Below are 18688 nucleotides of genomic sequence, written 5' to 3'. Positions count from 1 at the left end.
AACCCAGGCAGCCCAGGTCCCTCTGTAGTCGGTGGAGACAAAGAGAAGCGTCCCCAGGGGGGCATTTAGCCGTCGGTTTGGGGACAGACTCCCAGGGGCGTCTGTCTGTCCTACAGGGAGAGCTTCAGACGAATCCTGCCTGGGGCATCCTTCATGTTCATGTTCATGAGAAACAAGAACCCAAAGGGGTTTGGAGAAGCACTCTCAGATAACTCTGATACAGTGAAGATAGAGAAGGGGACATCAAAGATGACGTTTTATGGGATTGCTTTTTAGTAGGTTGTCACTAAATAGCAGGAACGGACTGAGAAGTCTGTGCGGGTAATTAATGCTGCCCAGCAGAACGAGCATCACGTTAGGTCCCTACGCATGGAGAAGGAAATCAAGAGCAGACCCAAGGCAAGGGGCTCCGTCAGTGCCCGGATCTTTATGGACTGACAGATTTTGGCAGAGGCTCAAGAGACGAGCATTCAGCACGCGCCGCTGCGCCTTTTCCAGGAGCAAAGTGCTTTCCTGAAGGGATGCTTTGGTGTTACGGGAGAAAATATTTCCTCCCACCCTCTTGATCAACACGTCGGGGCCGCTGTGGGTCTGAGCAGCCAATTTTTAATTTCCCACAGGGAGGACAGGTTGTTACCTGGGTGTGTGAGGAGGCTTGGCTTCCACCTTGCTGAGCGTGATGGGGACGGGAGGAAAGCCGTGGAGGGTTGGGTTCGTAGCCCTTGGTTTGTCCTCCCCGAGCATCCTCTGCTGCCCCACCAGACCCGTGCCGGTCTCTCCTCCCCGAAAACGGGCAGATCAGCCTCAGAAGTCCCCTTGCCATTGTTCGCCGTGGAATAATCTGCCCCGAACCTCGTTAGTCCGCGGCTTTCACAAGCACAAAACCACGAAGACTTTGATTTTTCCTACCTTTGTGCTGGCGGCTGGGGCTGTGGGTGTTCTCCCTTTCATTAAATATACTTAACCTCCCCTCGCTTTGATTCCGGCTGTATTTTATCACTACAATACTTTGCAGTAGGCAGTTCTGCAGATTAATTAAGGCTCGAGTTACCGATTTTTTATTTTTTTTTAAGCGATGCAAATAATTGTCTGTTGCCTTAGATTTGCATGATGTGAAAGGGGAAGCGAAAGCCCTGGTCAATCTTCTTTGTGCCACTCAGCCTTTTGTTCACTTCCCGACTCTCCCGTCTGAAGTGCTCTCCTAATCTTTGCCGACTTTCTTTCTCGAAAAAAAAAATCCTCTGATCATTTTTGTCACCCCTCGCCGGGTCTTTTTGTTCCGCGGCTTAATGCTCAATCAGGAGCGCGTTCACAGCCGTCTTGACATTTAAATTTCACTTCTCTGTTTATGATTCTTAAAAAATACTCTTAATAATTTCCAGATTAGAAAGATCCTGAAGTCCAGCGAGCTGACAGGCCATTTTCCAGCGAGAACAAAAACCTTCCAGCGCCTCGCAGTGTGCTGTCAGAACAGGGCTAAGCACCGCATTAGCAAGGAAATGGCGCGGATTAAAACCGGTGCTGCTCAGCCCAGCTCCTCTGGCTCAGAAATGTCCGTCCTCCCCATAAACAGCCTCGAAATTGAAATATTTTAGTAGCGTGGCTGGTGGGGGGGGCACAGGATTTTGAGACTGATCTTGTAGGAGGCGCGGTTCGGAGACCCTGGCTTGCTGGTGTGCACCCTGGATGAAGGATGCTCTCCGCAGACCGGCGGCTCGGCGGCTCGGGGTGCTCAGAGCAGGCCAGCAAGTGGGGAAATGGTGGCCCCGATCCCACCACGGTTATATTTTGAGCCAGAGAAAAGGCTGTGATCATGGCTTGGAGCCTTCTGAAACATAGAGGGTGGCATATCCCACGCCAGTAGCTCCCAAAAGCAGGCACAAGACCTGCTCAGCACCTCCCAGCACCTCTCCATGTCAGCAGTCTATGGAAAACAGACCTAAAGGAGGAAATTAACAGTTTTAGAGAGACAAATAATGCAAAATAAGCTCTATAAGATACCCCATCGCTGTGTACGTGTGACGGCGTGGGCAGCGTTCGCGACTGCGTTAAATGGAATTGAGTTAAAGCAATCTTGTGGTTCCGTGGCTGAGCTGAACCCAGCCTCCTGTGTCACTACCAAGAGCGTTTCCTCAAATTGAATCAGCTGCTGTCACCCAGGAGGCTGGAAATGTGAGAAATTATTGAGATTTTTCTCACAGAAATAACCCGGCCGCGGAAACGAACGTGCTGCCAGGGTCCGCGCCGTCCATCAAACACACTCGGATTCAGAAAGAATCAGTTTTATTTTTAAAATCTGCGATTTTTGGAAACAGCAGACTAATTCCAAATACCTTTTTAAGCATTTTTAGACGCTGAGCCTTTAGCTGCCTCCCTGCAGAAGGCAATGCCGTGTGTTCCCAGCAGAACCGCTGCTCCCCAGCGCATCCCAGCCGCCAACGAGGCGCTGCTGTTCCAGACCTCCCGGGCTGGGTGGTGGCTGTGCGAGCTGGCAGAAATCCCTTGGGATCATTAAAAAAGCAATCACAAAACCGAGTTTCATCTGCTCGGATATCTGATACTCTTCATGGAGGTTAGCCATGCAAACGTGCCCCTTAACGCTACTTGGAATATAGGTTGGCAAGGGCGGGGAGAGCATCCTTGGCTTGGGGCGTCTGAATTTGCTGGGTTATTGCTGAGAGAGAGCTGTCAGTTGTGAGAGAAACTCTTCTGCAAAGCTTGATCGCCTTTTCTGGTCCACCTTGGAGGTGCTCCTCAGGGTAGGTGTCTGCCCCAAGCCTCGTGAGTTCTCTTTGGCTTCCGTGCAAAGTCATAGAGATCAACGCCAGAGGAACACCAAGAGTGCCCCCTGCTCCTGCCCTTGGTGTGGCTCCCCCCAAGTGAAGTGTGTGGGTGGTGGTAATTTTCGGAGGATGGTTTTGAAATGTCTGCTTCTGACGTGTCGCCTGCTTTAGTCCTTGATGTCCTCCGGACGCTCCTGCTGCAGTCCCTGATGCCATGCTGGAAGTTGGCTTTGTCAGCCTCATGGGTCCCATGAAAGCCATGCCAAGACACTGGGATCCACGTGGGAAATCAAACGATTTAGCACCCCAGACGTTTGATTCCCTCGGGTGGAAGTGCCCTGAGACCTGGAGAGGGACTTGGGGAGGTCTCGAGACCCCTCGGCCCCTCCAGGTCCAACAGCAGCAGGGATAGGAAAGGAGATTGGTAACTGGAACCGGCCTTGAATTCTCCCTCCTTCGGAGTCAGGGCTCTAGTGGATAATTACTAACATTTAAGTGAATTATCACCAAAGGAATGGTAAGTTCTTCACCAGTTTGTTTTAAACCAACCCTTTCCAAGGAATAGATACAGACAGCGACTGCATTGCTTGCGAAGCTCAGCAAAAGGAGACCCAGTCAAGCAAGGGAATGAATTTCTTGCCATTGTGGCTCATTGGAACGACACGGTTCTACTTTCTGCCTCGCTGCATGATTTTGCTTTTCCATTTTTCAATCTTTGTTAGAGGGAGAGACACGAGGAGGGTCACAAGATCACCGCAAAACACCAGCATTGCAAACGCCGGTGCTTGCAGTAAGCCTGGCTATTTAGGACAGTATTACTTCAAAAACACCTTTCAAGTACGGAAAAATGAGCACCTAAAATCACTCTACTGCAGAGACACAAGGCATGCCAGTTTTTTTTTAAAAAGATGATGTATGTCTTCATTAAGCTGGGTGTCTGTTCCCTCCTAGGCATTCTGTCTTCCTGAGCTGCTTGTTTTGTTTTAGCTTCCCTTCATTAACGTGCGCTTTTTATTTTCCTGAAAGTAGGGCATGCACTTTTCGTGTGGAGACTGGCTCATGCTTTAACCGTACCTATTAATAATGCAGCAGGGAATAATGCTTCATGTCCATTACCGCGGTGCCCTCACTGAGCAGGGCAGACATTTCTCATGTCAGCCCAGGAAATCGCGGCTCCGTGTGGCTGCTGTTGGTACGCTGGGGCACAGGATGGAGGCTGCGAGCTCTCCGTTCCCCCGTTCCTGCTTCTGGATGCTCCCCGGAGGAAGCATTGCTCCGCAGGGGCAAACTGTAGGCATCCTCTTTCCCCACCTAAGTGCTCTAACCACCCTCTGGAGACGCCCGTCCTCTCCCTGCCGACTATTTGGGGCCATCAGTAGGTCCCCTAAGGTGGGCGTATGGGATCTGGCGGCGCGAGCATCCCGTGGAGCCTTGCAGGGCTTTCCAAGAACAAATGCTTCCACCATTTTGAGGCACTCAGGCACACAGCGACGGGACCACCTGGGGAATGAAGCTTCTTGCAGGCTTCGTACAATGCTCGAGGCTATATCCGTCACAAATAAGGGAGGGAAGCAAGAGGTATGTACTGTATGTACCACATCGTCTGCTTGGTCCTTTCCTTGCAATTCTGCGTTCAGTTAATACACAGAATTTTCTTCGGGCACATCTGGTTCATATTTTTTTCTCTTTTCCACTTAAAACATGCCCTCCCTGAACATTGCCATGCCTCGCAGGGAGGGGGCCGGCCCCAGCGCTGCGGAGCCCCATGCTCAGCTCGCATTGCTTGCCCCGCTCCCACCAAGCGGTTTGCCAACAGATAACGAAGAAAAGCTCTTTATTTTGTGATCAATAGCGTGGGCAAGAGTATAAAGCAAATCCAGAAGATACTGGCAGGAGGAGATGGACCTGAAATGCTGTTGGATGGTCATGGCTGGCTGTAAACTCCACGAGTTGTAGCTCCTGCGCAGGACCAGGAGATATTATTGTGCCGAGATGCCTCCGTAGCTCACTTCTTGTGGAGTTTTAAGTGATGGATTCTCTGAGGATGGATGATGTAGTGTAAAGGACAGGCTCCCACCCGCATCTGGCCCAAATTGCCGTGACCGTGATGTGGGTCTGATGTGGAGAGGAGAAATCGCCGAGGAAGGCTCCGTGTAACATCGGAGTAAATCATCTCATTGGTTTCGGAGATTAAAACCTTTGTGAAGCCGGGCAGCAAAAATGAATCTGGTTTTGAATAAAAGCGTAAGGGAAAGAAAGTTTCATCTCAGTGCTGGTGGCGTGACATTTAGGGGTGCGGTGCTGAAGATAGAGCAGTGCCGTTGCAATTATTTGCAAGCCCTTGCAAGAGGCCGTGGGCTTGGAGCATGGCCAGTCCTGGGGCGGAGGAGAAATTGTGCACTGAATCTCTCTGTTCCCAGAGCCTCCTGCTTTCCTCGGGAGGAAGGTAAGGAGGGAGGAGCACATTTCCACATCTCCATCAGACTGGGGAGGATAAGGACCCCCCCCGTCCTCCTTCAGGCCACGGCGTCCTTCCCAAACAGCTCCTCTTTCTTCCCCAGGCAGCTTTGTCCGAGCTTGGCTGCTTCTGCTGTCACAGTTCCCTGCCTATGAAACCACAAAATCACACCTCCATTGCCCAAAGTTCCTTTTTTTTTAATTTTTTTTGCCCCTCCACGAGGCTCTTGACCCAGAACCCCTTTACTGAGTGCCTGGGGAGCTCCAGGAGCTGTCGTTAGTGGGCAGCCAGCCCCAGTCAGCCGGTTTGCGTCCATAAAATCAAGCAGCACCGTACCCAGGGCTTCATCTTGCCTTGGCTCCCTCGGGTCCCCAATCCACTCAGCACACACACGAGGGGAGCAGAGCCAGCTTTGCGCTCTGGAGACCTTGGGGAATTCAGTAATTTGGTGTCGAGCGAGCGTGTCAACAGCCGAGCTTCCGAGTTCCCCAAAAATACCTTTAAAGAAGACATAAATGGGAGATTTCGTCTGATTCCAGCAGCTGCCTCGTTTTGTCTTCTTTACCCTCATCGGCTTCCCGGCGCAGCCTAATCACGGAGCTGCTCGCCGAGGATCGATCGGCCCTCGCCTGCGCTGCTTTCCTTAGCAGCTGGGTGTGTGAAATACGCACCGAAAACAGAAAACCTAGAGCTTATTTCTTTTGTAATGACAGCTGGATCAACTGGTTAAGGGGCTGAGCAGCGAGCTGTGAGGATCGGCCCTCCCGGGCAGGCCCGGTGCTCGGACAAAGGCTGGGCCTTCCCGAAGGCCGCGCGCCCGGTTGAAAGGCGGTGGGAATTAAACGCCCTAAAAGGAGAGCAGACGCCACAATTTGAGACTAGTGGGAACAAAAAAATGATGACAGATCCACAGTTTAAGAAAAAAATGAACAGGAAAAGATCTGGAAAGCTCTGGGAGGGATGAAGACAAGGTCTGCCTTCTCCATAGACGTGCTCCAGGCAGCCCTAAGCACGAAGGCAGTCCTTAGGTAGGCATTGGCAATCTTTGGCTGTAGGATAAAGGCATATCATTGCACCAGGGAAGGTTTGGGTTGGACATAAGGAGGAATTTCTTCATGAAGAGGGTGAAGCGTTGGACTGGGCTGCCCAGGGCAGTGGTGGAGTCCCCGTCCCTGCAGGCATTCAAGAGATGTGGCATTAGGATCGTGGTTTGGTGATGGGACTCAGTAGGTCAGGTTGATGAACTTGATGATCTTGAAGATCTTTTCCAGCTTACATGGTTCTTTGATTCCATGATCATAGAATTAGCATTATGGTGGTTAAGTACAAGACATTTTCCTCTTTCACAAAATTAAAGCCCCACAAAATAATTGAATTCTGGTGCCGCCTTCTCCAATCCCACAACGTTTGCCTCTTGACATTTCCTCTGGTTTCTCTTACTTGGCTCCCTAGGTACTTTCCCACTAAGCAGGAGGAGCTTCCCACCACTGCCTCGTGTTTCACGTTGCCTTGTTTCAGCGCCCCCTCAATCCTGTAGGCTCGGGGTGTCTCTGTAAGCACCCGCTGGCTGGAAGTCACGATTCAATATATGCTTAAGGTGCAAAACCGGTGTTAGCATGCTGCTCTGAAAATCCCCCTGTCCCCAGTTTTGTCCTCAAAGCCCTCCCTGCTGGTCGTGTCCCCCGTGTAGATCAGCCGGGGTGGTTTGCTGTGACGCGCTGTGCAAAGCATCCCTCCATGGGGAGCAGGGGGACACGAGGAACCCCAGGAGGAAATTCCTACACACGCTCGTTCCCTACACGTGGGAAACAAGGAGGAAAAGGGAGGAGGGCAGCCAAGTGGTTCAAATGTGACACGACTGCGGGTTGTTGTGCCTTCGGTACGCTAACATTTCTTTTCTTTCTCCGCTCAAGCTACACTTCTGATGAAGCAAGCCTGGCCACAGACCTCCTCGTCCTGTGCCACGGAGGGCACCTTCCACCTCCCAGTGGACACTGGGACCGAGAACAGAACTTATCAGGCTTCTTCTGCAGCATTCAGTAAATAAACCTTTCCTTCGGGGGTTTTACGTGGTTGTTTTGTGCCCGTTTGCCTCCCCTCCTTCCTTGTGCCTCGGGGCGGGGGGGGGTTGTTATTTGGGACGGGCTCATCAGCCTGTTTGCAACCGAGGGGGTAATTCTGTGTGCGTGCGCGTGTCCTGCCCCGAGTGCTGAGCCCTGGCAGAGGGATGGGTGCTGCAGGTCTCTGGGGTCCTGAGGACGGGAGCATCGCTCTGCCGCCACGGCGCCCTTCTGGGCTGAGACTTCACAGAGCTCTGGATTTCTGTGTGTCCCCGCTCCTTGCTGTCTGCGCTTCTTAAAAGCGGGAAGGAGTGTGAAAAGGAGAGCCCTGACCCTCCTTACACTCCTTGGGAGGAGGAAAAGACACGTGGAGAAGGGTGAAGGTCTCTAATTCAGCTCTTTGGTCCACAGGAGCAGCCCGAGGTTGCTTGCAGGTGCTTACCTGTAGCCGTGATGCTCCTGCAGAGCATTTGGGCACAGCCTGGTCGTATTCAGACAAGCCCTCTCGTTATTTCCGCAGAATTCCTCATGTAGCAAAACCAAAGGGAGAGTATTTCTTACGCCTTTAAAAAGCGCGAGAGAGAATTCCAAAATAACGCGTGGTTTTCCAGGAAGCCCGGTGAAATTCCCACCTCTTAAATCAAACTGCCAGAGCGGAGGTGGGAGGAGAGGGAGTTGGTTACAGATCACAGGAGGTGTAATCTCATCCGTACGGGGCCGAGCTGTGCCTCCAGCAGAGGCATCACGCTAAAAACACAGGTAGCACGGGGAACGCTGCAGGCACGAGGCAGGACCACGCACAGGGGCAAACTTCAGGTAGGAAAAGACATAAAAGAAAACCACCGGTGCTTCTAAACACCCTTGGGGCTTGGAGAAACTCCCAGGCTTATTTGGAGGAAAAAATAAGGTCTGTTAAGTGACTCGGTAAGGTTGGGAACACGATAACCCACCCCACATGGGCTGAGGCATCCCTGGCTGGGGGTCTGCTCCGGGCTGCTAAATTAAATCAGTGAATTAAGTTTAGGGGAGGAACCGTGGTTTCTTTTTGATGACAAGGATTATTAAAGAAAAGGATTAAGAGCATTGGGACGGCTTTCTCTTGGAAAAGGGAGGTCCCTGCCGTTCTTTGGAGGAGGGGGCTGCGGGTCTGGCATGGGACGTGGGCTCTGCGTCCCACCTAATTAATGGGGTTACGGGGAGAAGTCACTCGTCTTCTGGTGCGGTGCCTTCACTCCGTGGTGCCAGCATCTTCTCCCCACGGGACCCGTTTTTTTTTAGCAACGCCTGGGGCTCTCCTCCAGGACCGCTGCGGGAGATGCAGGGGAAGAAACGGGGCTCCTACCCTGGGTGCTAAGATGACGCTCAGGGCTATGGGGTCTGCTCCTCGTGCCCTGTCGGTCCTGGCGCCATCCCGGCCCCGGCATGCTTTGGCAATTATCTTACGCCGGGGGCTGTTCTTCGGGCTTAGAGCTGCGATTTGCTTCACCGGAGCCGCGATAAATAGGGCAGGCTCTGTAAAATCAGGAGTGGTTCAAACTGGGCACCCTGAATTAGTTCGATCCCCCCCTTGCCCAGGTTTTCTCCGAACCACCTTCCCCAGGCTCTCGAGGGACGCTGAGAGCTTTCTCGTGGGCATCAGCAAAGCGCCCGAGCTGGACCAAGGAGAGCCACGGGGAAGCCTTGGATGCTCCCAGGGTGAGCAGTGCCCATGAATATGCACTGGAGCCACTTGCTGAACATGGATAAACACGGGTTGATAAACAGGACCTGCTCAGTACCTGCAGAGGGGGTCCCGAGGGCTGGAACGGGCCCCAAACCTGCAGTGAAAGCCTGGCTTGGGGGCTGGACACGTGCCTCCATCGTGGCTACGGTGTGAGTATCCGCGTTTTCCTGCCCAGCGGTACTTTTTGAAAGCTTCTCGTTGCTGGAGGAGAAGCCAGGCTGGATGGAGGAGGGTGGCCGAGGCAGGACCAGACCCTGGGAGCAAGCTGGAGACCGTGCAACCACTTGGGACCTCCCGGGCACGAAGCCGTCATGTCACCCCCAGCTGGTTGCAAGCATCCGTCCGTTCCATTTGGGTTTTATTTTCTTGCACCTGCTGGACGACAGTGCTGCAAGCTTCAGCTCTGGCCGGCGTATGTGGGTAGTACAAGGGGAATCTCTGCTCCTAGGCAAACCCCGAAAGGATCGAGGCCGTTTTATGGGGGCACACGGGCCCCGAGCCCCAGATCTCGCTGCTGCACGGGCACCCGGCTCAAAAATACAGCTGCTGAAAATACCAAAATACCTCTTAGATTTCCTGACATCCCATTTTGATGCTCTTCATGCCGAAACGAGAGAAAGCGGTGGTACAAAATTCAGCACAGAGCTTTTTTTTTTTTTATTTATTATTTTTTCTTGCTCCACCCCCACAAGCCGTAGTGGTAATATCGGAAAAAAATTATCTGTGCAATTCAGCGCACTTCTGCCTTGCGGGATCAATAAGGGAGAGATTCCTGGAGTGGCATGAGGGATTTAATCAGCAATTTTAATAGAAGCTGCAGCTTAAACGCTCGCTCTTGCCTTTAAAATCCCAGCCCGCTGCTGAACCACGAAGCGGCGGTGGCACAGGCTATGCGAACTTTCTAATCCTAATAAGGTGTTAGATGGTCGTAATTAGGCTTTACAATTAGCTGTCAGACATGCTTTTCCGAGGGTGGCATAAATCATCATGTGCCATAAAACTTTAAAAACAAAAAAAACACACGTAAAACATAAAAACATAAAACAAGTCATTTTTACCTGCAAACAGCACAAATTGTTCCATTTTTTTTCTGATTTATAAACACAGCAGACTGCAGCTGCCCGGACTATTACTTTTAATACATTTATTTTTTTTGTAACACAGCAGCTAAATTGTCCATGTTTCAGTGATGGGGGAACCGCAGCAAGGTTCGGTGTCTGCGCTCGGTGCGGTAAAAGCGTGCAGCGCCGAGCTCGTCCGCAGCTCCGGCAACGAAGTGTGGTGCTGAGAACCGACAGCCTCCGAGGTCTGTGCTTGAAAAACTGAGTTGAAAACAAGAAAAAGTCCCTCGTAGAGGAGAGCAGGAGGTTGGCTGGTCTCTAAGTGCTGTTGTGGTGTTTTTGGAGGACTGCGCCCGAGGGGTCTCCACTTGCGCTGGTTGGATGTGGAGAGAGGCTCTTGCTTGGGGGAGGCTTTGGAGTGATGCCCTGAAGGCGGAGACAGAAGGCTTTCCGAAGATGATTTCCCCACTCTGATGATGCTTTCCAGGGGCTGGCAGGGGCTGGTGATGCTCTCAGCGCTTCCTGGGGGCTGGCAGGGTCTTGGCGAGAGGCACCGGGAATCGGCCGCGTGGTGGTGGCCGCAACGGGGACCAAGCGGTTGGGTTCAGAGAACGTCTTGCTGCACAAACACCCGGCCTCCTCCGCCAGGCTGGCAACCGTGGGGTGCTCCAGGCTTCCTCCTGGCACCTCTCCACCAAGGACAGCTTCACCGAGGAGCTGCAGGAGCTCCAGGACAGGAGCAATCCCCACGGGAGCCTCCGGTGTCTCCTCTCCCCTTCCTATCCCCCGTGCAGAGGCTCGCTCTCTGCGATGTGAGTCACAGACGGGGTCACAGCCCCTCGGCTCCGTAATTAACACATTTCGGCTCCGTAATTAACACATTTCTCCCCATCTGCGGTAATCAGGGGGCAGCGAGAGGCTGTTTGGGAGCTCCTGGAAAGCTCCTCGTTATCTTCACGCCCTTTCAGCGCTGGGCGGATAACGCGGAGTATTAACGGCCTCGAAATCTCGTCCTTCAGCCCTTCGTTAATTGCTGCCCTGAACGCGGGTTGAGTAAATTAGTTCATTATCTTTGAGTGTTTAGACGTGTTATCGCTGTGCTGAGCCTTGACTTCTCCTCTCCATCCTATGCAGTCTTCGGGGCCTGTTTTCTCCCAGCCCTGTCCGCCCTCAAAGAAAGCTCAAAGCGCGACTTTAAGGATTCGTAGGGATTTTTTCCCCAATTTAGCATTTAAGCAGCGGTGTTGCAGGGAAATCTTACGCAAGTGGAGGCTTGGAAAATTCGGCTGGAGGTTGGGAGTTCAGGTGCGGTGTGTCCTCCATCCCTGGGGGCTGACGGTACCATGCGGCTGGGTGGCGAGAGCTGGATTTCGCAAAACTGCTGGAGGAGACAAACATCGACCATTATTTGAAAAAAAAAAGAAAAAAGAAAAAAAAAACATTTTCAGAGCTTTGCTTCTTCCCCCCTTTGGATACCCGGCGATCAAAGGGACTTTTTCCAGCAGAGTGGGGAGGATGGTGGCGGGGTTCAGCTGATGGGGTGGGACTGATGTCGTCCTTGGTTTAATTATTTGATGTTTCTCCCACCGATGGGTCTGCTCCGCACGTGGTAAGGGCAAAGTGGGCTCCTTCTTGTGCTTCCTCTTCCCCGTGAGAGTGACCTGAAAGTCACCGAGGCTTTAGGAACAGGAAATGTGGGATCTTCCTAAAAATAAGCCTTCGAGAAAGCTCACCCTTTGCTGTCTTTCGTTGCCACTCCGTCAGGCTGGAAGGTAGCTGGAAAGGAAACAGAAGAAAAATGGAGAATCCCATGGAATCTCCTAATTCCAGGGAGGGCCCTTAAAAACCAGACAAACATCTCCGACATGCCTCAGAGGAGCATGAGCCGGTGTTTCTGGAAGGAAGACGTAATTCTGTAAGCCTGAGGCAGCTCAAATTGACGTAAATTGTGCTAAAAAAACCCCAAAGTGACACCCCCAGCCATCAGGTGCCATCAGTTAACGTGATCGCGTCGTCCTTTGTTTGGGACAGACACAAAGGTGGGGAGCAGCACCTATTAAAATTAAGGTGACCTCTGTAGACCCACGAATGACTCTTTTGGTGAGGGTAACCAAGTCTGGAGAGCCCCACCGTGATCTCTGGGGCACGGGGAGAAAAAGGGGGCGCTTCTCCGAGTCACGCAGCCCGGCTCGCCCCGAGCCACCCAGCCCATAATTAAGGCAAACGGGCGGCTTCGTTAGGGTTTTGGCCCCGTTAATTGTTCGTGCTGAATCGGCTGTCTCAGCAGCTCGAAATCCTGTCCCTAACGCGGGCTGCTTGTGTCTCTCCCCTCCAGGGTACACCGCGGGGACTCCCTACAAGGTCCCACCGACCCAGAGTAACAACGCGCCTCCTCCCTACTCTCCGTCTCCGAACCCGTACCAAACGGCGATGTACCCCATCAGAAGTGCCTATCCCCAGCAGAACCTGTACACCCAGGTACGTGCCTCGCTCCTCGCCTCGCGTCCTGGGCAGCCGAGGATCCTACGGGGCCGTGGCCGTGGCCGGCAGCGACGTCCTCGAGGGATGGAGGGGCTGGGTTGGGGTATGGGGTGTGGGATTCGCTCTCCTGCCCCTCTTGGATCCGTCCCTGCCCGGCTCCGGATGAGCGGTCCCGTGTGGTTTTTGATGAGCGTTGGGATCAGCGGGGTGACACCCTTGGGAATGGGGTCTGTTCCCCCAGAATTACACCCCTGGGAATGGGGTCCGTTCCCCCAAAATCACACGCCTGGCTGCTGGGGCTCAAGCCTGGCGCTGTGCCTTAAATGAGCCTGGGAAACCCCAGGGTCCCCATCCTGGTGGCATTGCACTCGAGGTGCCTTGCCCTCCTGCCACGTCCCGTAGAAGTGTGTCACCTTCCTGGTGACAGCACGAGCGCCTTCGGGCACGACCCAGATTCGTGTCCTCCCCCGAGCACCTGGGATGAGCTTCCAGGGCCGTCATCCCGCTCCGGCACTGCCGCTGCCTCCAGCCATGTGCTGGGGCCAAGATCCTCCGCAGGGACCCACAGATGGCCCCCCAAAATTCCCTGAAATGTCCTGAAAATCCCCTCGCTGCCTCTTCCCGCTGCAGATCACGCGCTCCCCGGAGCAACCTGGCCCTGCAGCTTTTCCCCTCCTCTTTAATGGCAAATTCAACTCCTCCTGCAGCCATGACCTGATTTCTCCATGCCCGGCCGGGACTGGAGCATCTCCTCTTCCCTGTTTTGCTCCCTCCCTCGTTCTGATCCCTCTGATCTTTCCCTGTTGGCATCGTGGGGACGCTGGCGCTGCCTGCCCCGTGTCGGGCAGCTCTCACCCTTGCGCCGCTCACGTTTCAGGCAACTCATTATTTAAGACGTGGGGCTTTCTCTGTTGGCTCCTTAATTTGATTCCCACCCGTCCTTCCCCCTCGTTTCTTCCACCTCTTGCTCGTTTTGTACACCGGCAGACAAAGTATTTGGGGCTCGGGCCCCGTTTCATCCCCCCAAACCACGCGCCGTGGATTGTCCCCTACAGCATCACAGGATGCTGATCCCCATCCCGTTCCCGCTGCAGGAAAAAAAACAACCCACCGGTTGAAATGATCCTTGGGGGAGCTCTGAAAGAGACAGAGGTTTACAAAACATGAACAGAGCAGGAAAAATTGTCCAAATTGCCCCTTTTTGGGGGTCGGTGCTAGCGGTGCCGCCGTAGCTGCGTGCTGCTGGCACCCTCTGGGCGCAGGGCTGCGTTTGCCCCTATATAAACACCGCCTTGTGCCGGGTGCCAAAAAAAAACTCGCTGTTTTTCCCCTCTCGAGCAGGGAGCTTACTACACCCAGCCGGTGTACGCGGCGCAGCCTCACGTCATCCATCACACCACCGTGGTGCAGCCCAACAGCATCCCGTCGGCGATCTACCCGGCCCCCGTGGCTGCGCCCAGGACCAACGGCGTGGCCATGGGCATGGTCGCGGGGACCACCATGGCCATGTCGGCAGGTAAGAGGCTCCTCCGCGGTCCCACGAGGTCGGAGCTCGTGGCTCAGGCGGGACAAACCCAAAACGACCCGTGCGGGAGGTTTTCCTGGCCGCGGGCAGCGGCGGTGCCTGCCCCCAGGGGACTGCAGCGAGGCGAGCGCGTCCTACAACACCACCAGGGAAGCATGGAGCGGCTTTGCCTCCTGGTTTGCTGCTCCTTTTGCAGGCAAAATACAATTAATTCGCACCAAATCTTGATACCACTCCCATTTTTGGGGTAGCAACGGAGACTTCCCTTCCATTTGGCCCACCCTAGAGGCACCCGCGTGCATCCTGGAATACATTACTCTTCCCTCAGTTTCCTAAATAGAGAAATAATCAAGCCTGTCTTCAAATACCGCTGCATTTCTGTCCTCAAGCTCCTTTTTTTTGAGATCCTTTTCAAGGTCTTTCTGTGCAAACTGGCAAAGTGAACGTTAACCTTGGTTTATGCATCATTCCTGAACCCTGTGTGGGGTTATTTAAATTCAGGCACAAAGGTGATTAACTGAGAGCGCATCGAGCACGGATATGGGGTGTGTTAGTTTTTTTTTTTTTCCCAAAGCCTCGGTTTCTCTCAACAATTCTTGGTGTTGTGCATTGAGTGGTGCACAGAGAGGCGTTATTCACCCCTTTGCATCCGCAGGAGCTGTGAAACAGGACTCAGCTGAGGGAACCACTCCGCGAGAGATTTATTGGTGCTTATGCCGAGGAGCGGTAGATGCAATTAATTTGTGGAGGATGCTTTAAAGTTTCAAGTAGCCCATTACTCCTAGGACAGGGAGATTTGGGGCTGTGTTCTCCCTCCTTGTGTCTGCTGTGCAAATTCTCCCCTAAAATCTCGACGTACATCAGCTGCAGACCAACACAGAAGAGGCTGGCACCAGGCTCTCTGCCCCGTGGCTAGGCGAGGATGCTCGTGGTGCGTCCCGAGGCACCGGGAACATTTATTTTTTTTGAATAAAACGGGGGCAGGGGGGCGAGCAGCAGCACCCAGGGGTGCCCCCAGCCCCAGCCAGGCCCCGAAGCTGTGTCAAATGGCCACCACGCTAAGGATTCCTCCTTTTTTCCCTCTTGCAGGAACCTTGTTGACCACCCCACAACACACCGCAATCGGAGCACATCCAGTTTCCGTGCCAACGTACAGGGCTCAAGGAACCCCCACGTACAGCTACGTACCTCCACACTGGTAAACCCACCGGCCAAGTCATGTAAGTGTCACAAGAGAGCTCCCCCCGCTCCGTCCCCGTACAGGGCTGGCCCGACAGCAGGGCGCCGAGGGCGCTGGCACAACCCTGTGCGTCCCAGGAGGGTCGCGGCTGTGTTGCCGGCCCCCTTTTTGCTGGATGCTCCAGCTGCAGGTGGGGCTGGGGAGGGAATTACCCCCGCTGTTGACTTCGCGGGGACCCTTCCCCGGTGGAAACGGTGTGTCCCCCCCGACTTCGCCGTCACGCTGGAAGGTTTGGGGTGCTTTCACATCACGGAGCGGAGTTTTCCCTGCTGAAGCTCGTTGGGAGAAGTCGCCTTCCCTGCCTGTTCGTTAGCAGACGGGCTGCATGCAGCTGCCTGGGGGTTGGCGTGGTCCTTGGGGAGGGGGGGTCCCCAAAATCGGAGCACCGGTGATGGGGAGGCAGAGCAGGTCCCTCCCAGCCCGTGGGCTGCCCTACGTCTCTCCGTGCTCTACATAACATCAGACAAACCTATCCCGCGACAAATTGCCCCGGTGCAATTAGCGGCTCGCGTCCCGTCTTCCAACCCTGGCCACGTGCTTAAAGCTCTCTGCCGGTGAGCCGACGCTTTCTCAGCTCCATCCACACCCCGAAAAAAAAAACCCTTTGCGCGAGCAAAGGTTGGAGCCCACCCTCGCTTTGCCTCCCCGGTGCCCCCAACCCCTCCGCGATGTCTCTGCTCTCTTCCAGATCCAGAGTCAGACATCGTATGCAACTCCACAAGTCTTACATCGGGGCTGCGGCCGCCGGACTGCAGCACCTCGTCTGTTTGCGAGAACAAAAGAAAAAAAAAAAAACGAAAAAAAAAAAAAAAAGGTGCAAGGGTCACTTTATGCATTCTTTAGTGGTTTTTGTAAAAGCTGCTTTTTCTAATCTTCTGCCTCTTTTTTTTTTTTTTTGTTTTTTCCCCCCTCCCCTCTCCCCTGACCCCCATCAGTCGTGTAACACACATCCTGACACTGAGCAATAGTAAAGGTCTCTCTTTGGTCCCGTCGTCTGCAAGCTCAGCATATTTCACTCCGCACCATTGCCCAGCCGAGCGGTGCAAAAATCCCCAGTCCTCGTTCGTTTGGGTTCTTTCCGTTCCTTTTTTTTTTCTTTTTTCTTTTTTTTTCCCCGTTGTTGTTGTTGTTGACGAGAGCCTAGGTTTTCTTTGCCTAGTAAGAGTGGTTTGATGTTCAGGGTACTACGTGAAAAGCACAGCGCTGGTAGGCAGGCTCGTTCCCATTCGGTTGGGGTGTATTTTTAAGTTGAAGAACATTAAATTATTTAATCTTCCGTAAACACGTTACAGGAAAATTGGTGTCTTCCAGGTAGCTGTCGTGATAGATTCTAACGCGTTCTCTGCAGTGAAATGCTGAACTCAGCCCTTCTTTGGTAGGAGTAAGCGCCTAGAAATACCCTTAGCGACGTGACGCGCTTGTAGGACGTAGGAGGACCGCTCGCCATCGGGTCTGCTGTGAAAAAAAAAAAACGGGCAAAAATTATCTTGCGCCACGGGAAGGGGTGGCCAGGACCCCCCCCCCAGGACCCTTGTGGGCAGGGTGAGAGGTTCCCAAGCCCCTTCCCAGCCTGGCTGGAGGCACGTGGGGAGGCTGGGGAATGGAGTGCGGAGCCCGGCGGTTTTTGGGGATGGAGGCTGGCTGGTGAGAGGTGCCCCCGCCCCGTTTATTTTTTTTTTTTTGGGGGGTGTTACAGCCAAGGTTGGAGGAGAAATGCTCCTCCAAGCGGTGAGGGTCCAGCTGGAGGCGAGGGGCTCGTGGAGGCTGCGGGGATCGGGGCCGTTTCTGGGCGCTTTTGGCCCACCCACGGGCGCGAGGAGGGGAGGCACGGCCGGTGGCACCCCGCTCGCCGGGCTTCCCCGAGGTGCCCGAGGGCTCAGGGCGCTGTCTCGGGGGCTTTCCAGCTTGCAGACAATGCCGTTTGTAAATTCTCAGCCCCAAACCCAGAAACTAGATTTTTCTTCTTTTTTCCTAAGAGAGAAAAAAAAAAATAAATTGATTTTGGACTTTTCCCTCAAGCGTGCCAAAATATTTGCGCTCGGCACGCGTGCGAATCCCGCAGCCCCTGGGCTCTGCGATGCTCCCGGAGCCTTCCGACAGCTCCAGCCCCTTGGTAGGAAGCGTCCCCGTGGTTTCGGAGCCCTTGGGCAGCACCAAAACGTCCCTGCTGCTTGCTCTGCGTGGCCTCACCGAGGTCCCCGAGGCGGCGTAGAGGCCAGACCGGGGGTCTTGGGGGTCTTTGGCACCTGGCTGAGCCCTGCCCTGCGTGGTGTCCGTGCCGGGAGCTGGCTGTCAGTGCTGAGACGTTGTCATGAGGCCACGAGATAAACTCGTTAAGCAAATTAACGGCCCTACAGCCATGGCTGGTGATGCCCAGGGCCGCTCCGGGGGCAGGCAGGTGCCACTGCCTCGGTTCCCGGCCCTGGCTCGGGAGGTGATGCTGGGTTTTGGGGCGAAAGGAGGAAAAACGCTCAGTTTGGGGAAGAAAGTGCCGGAAACGGTGCAGAGCTGGGGGTTATGGAGTCTCCTCCTCGCTGGTGGGATCTGATGAGGTTTGGGTGTTTTGTTTTTTTTAATTCCTTCCCCTGGCTCATTGGCACCCGCGGAGGGCGAGGAGCCAAAACCTTTCCTGCCCGTGGGGCGAGAGGCTTTGGCGAGCCCCTTTGGCAGCCAAATGTTGGTGTTCTGGTTGTAGAAGGGTTTCCATCAGAGGTGTCGAAGACAAATTTTGGTGTTCTGGTTGTAGAAGGGTTTCCATCAGAGGTGTCCAAGACAAATTTTGGTGTTCTGGTTGTAGAAGGGTTTCCATCAGAGGTGGCCAAGACAAATTTTGGTGTTCTGGTTGTAGAAGGGTTTCCATCAGAGATGTCCAAGACAAATTTTGGTGCTCTGGTTGTAGAAGGGTTTCCATCAGAGGTGTCGAAGCATTTCCATCCCAAACCCAGCGCTCTGCGACCTTTGCGTGCGCCCTGGGGGGAGAACCGGAGCTGTGGGACCATTGTGTGGGGGGGGGGGTCCCTGGGGAGGCCAAATTTTGGGTGCGGGCTCGCTCCTGTGGGGGGGGGGGGGGGGGGGGGCTGCCTTTTCCTCTGCTGTTACGCACGGTGAGAAAAAGGCGCCCAGGAGGTGGCCACGGCGCTGCTGTCCCCACCCAAGCCACCTCATAGGTGGTGGGGAGAGCGCATGACCTTGCTAACGGGGCTGGGATGTGAAGGGGCGGTGAGAAGGGGCAGTGACGTTTTTTGGGGAACGCAGCATTTTGGGTGGGAAAGGGTGGGCAGGAAGGAGGAAACCCTGCGAGTCTTGGCGGAGGTGACGGATGGGGAGGTGGCAGGAGGGGTGACACCGGTGGGGGGA

The 18688-nt window shown here is 54.1% G+C and overlaps 1 protein-coding gene across 13 annotated transcripts in view; it reads left to right on the top strand.

The window, feature by feature from the left end:
- Nucleotides 1–17326, top strand: part of FAM168A (family with sequence similarity 168 member A) — a 179533-nt gene extending 162207 nt beyond the window's left edge. For 11 of the 13 annotated variants that reach the window (XM_080559738.1, XM_080559736.1, XM_080559743.1 and 8 more), the window contains 5 exons: nt 7155–7280; nt 12421–12563; nt 13908–14082; nt 15181–15311; nt 16020–17326. In XM_080559738.1, coding sequence (XP_080415864.1) covers nt 7155–7280; nt 12421–12563; nt 13908–14082; nt 15181–15293 — 557 coding nt within the window. In that variant the 3' untranslated portion in view covers nt 15294–15311; nt 16020–17326. The remainder of the gene's footprint in view (nt 1–7154; nt 7281–12420; nt 12564–13907; nt 14083–15180; nt 15312–16019) is intronic. The other 2 variants (XM_080559739.1, XM_080559744.1) reach the window with 1 other exon arrangement.
- Nucleotides 17327–18688: the final 1362 nt, after the last annotated feature.

This window comes from Anser brachyrhynchus, assembly GCF_964034855.1.
Source record: "Anser brachyrhynchus genome assembly, chromosome: 1".
Classification (NCBI taxonomy): Eukaryota; Metazoa; Chordata; class Aves; order Anseriformes; family Anatidae; genus Anser; species Anser brachyrhynchus.
The sequence above is the reverse complement of the archived record's forward strand: the minus strand, read 5'-3'. Positions and strand labels throughout refer to the sequence as shown.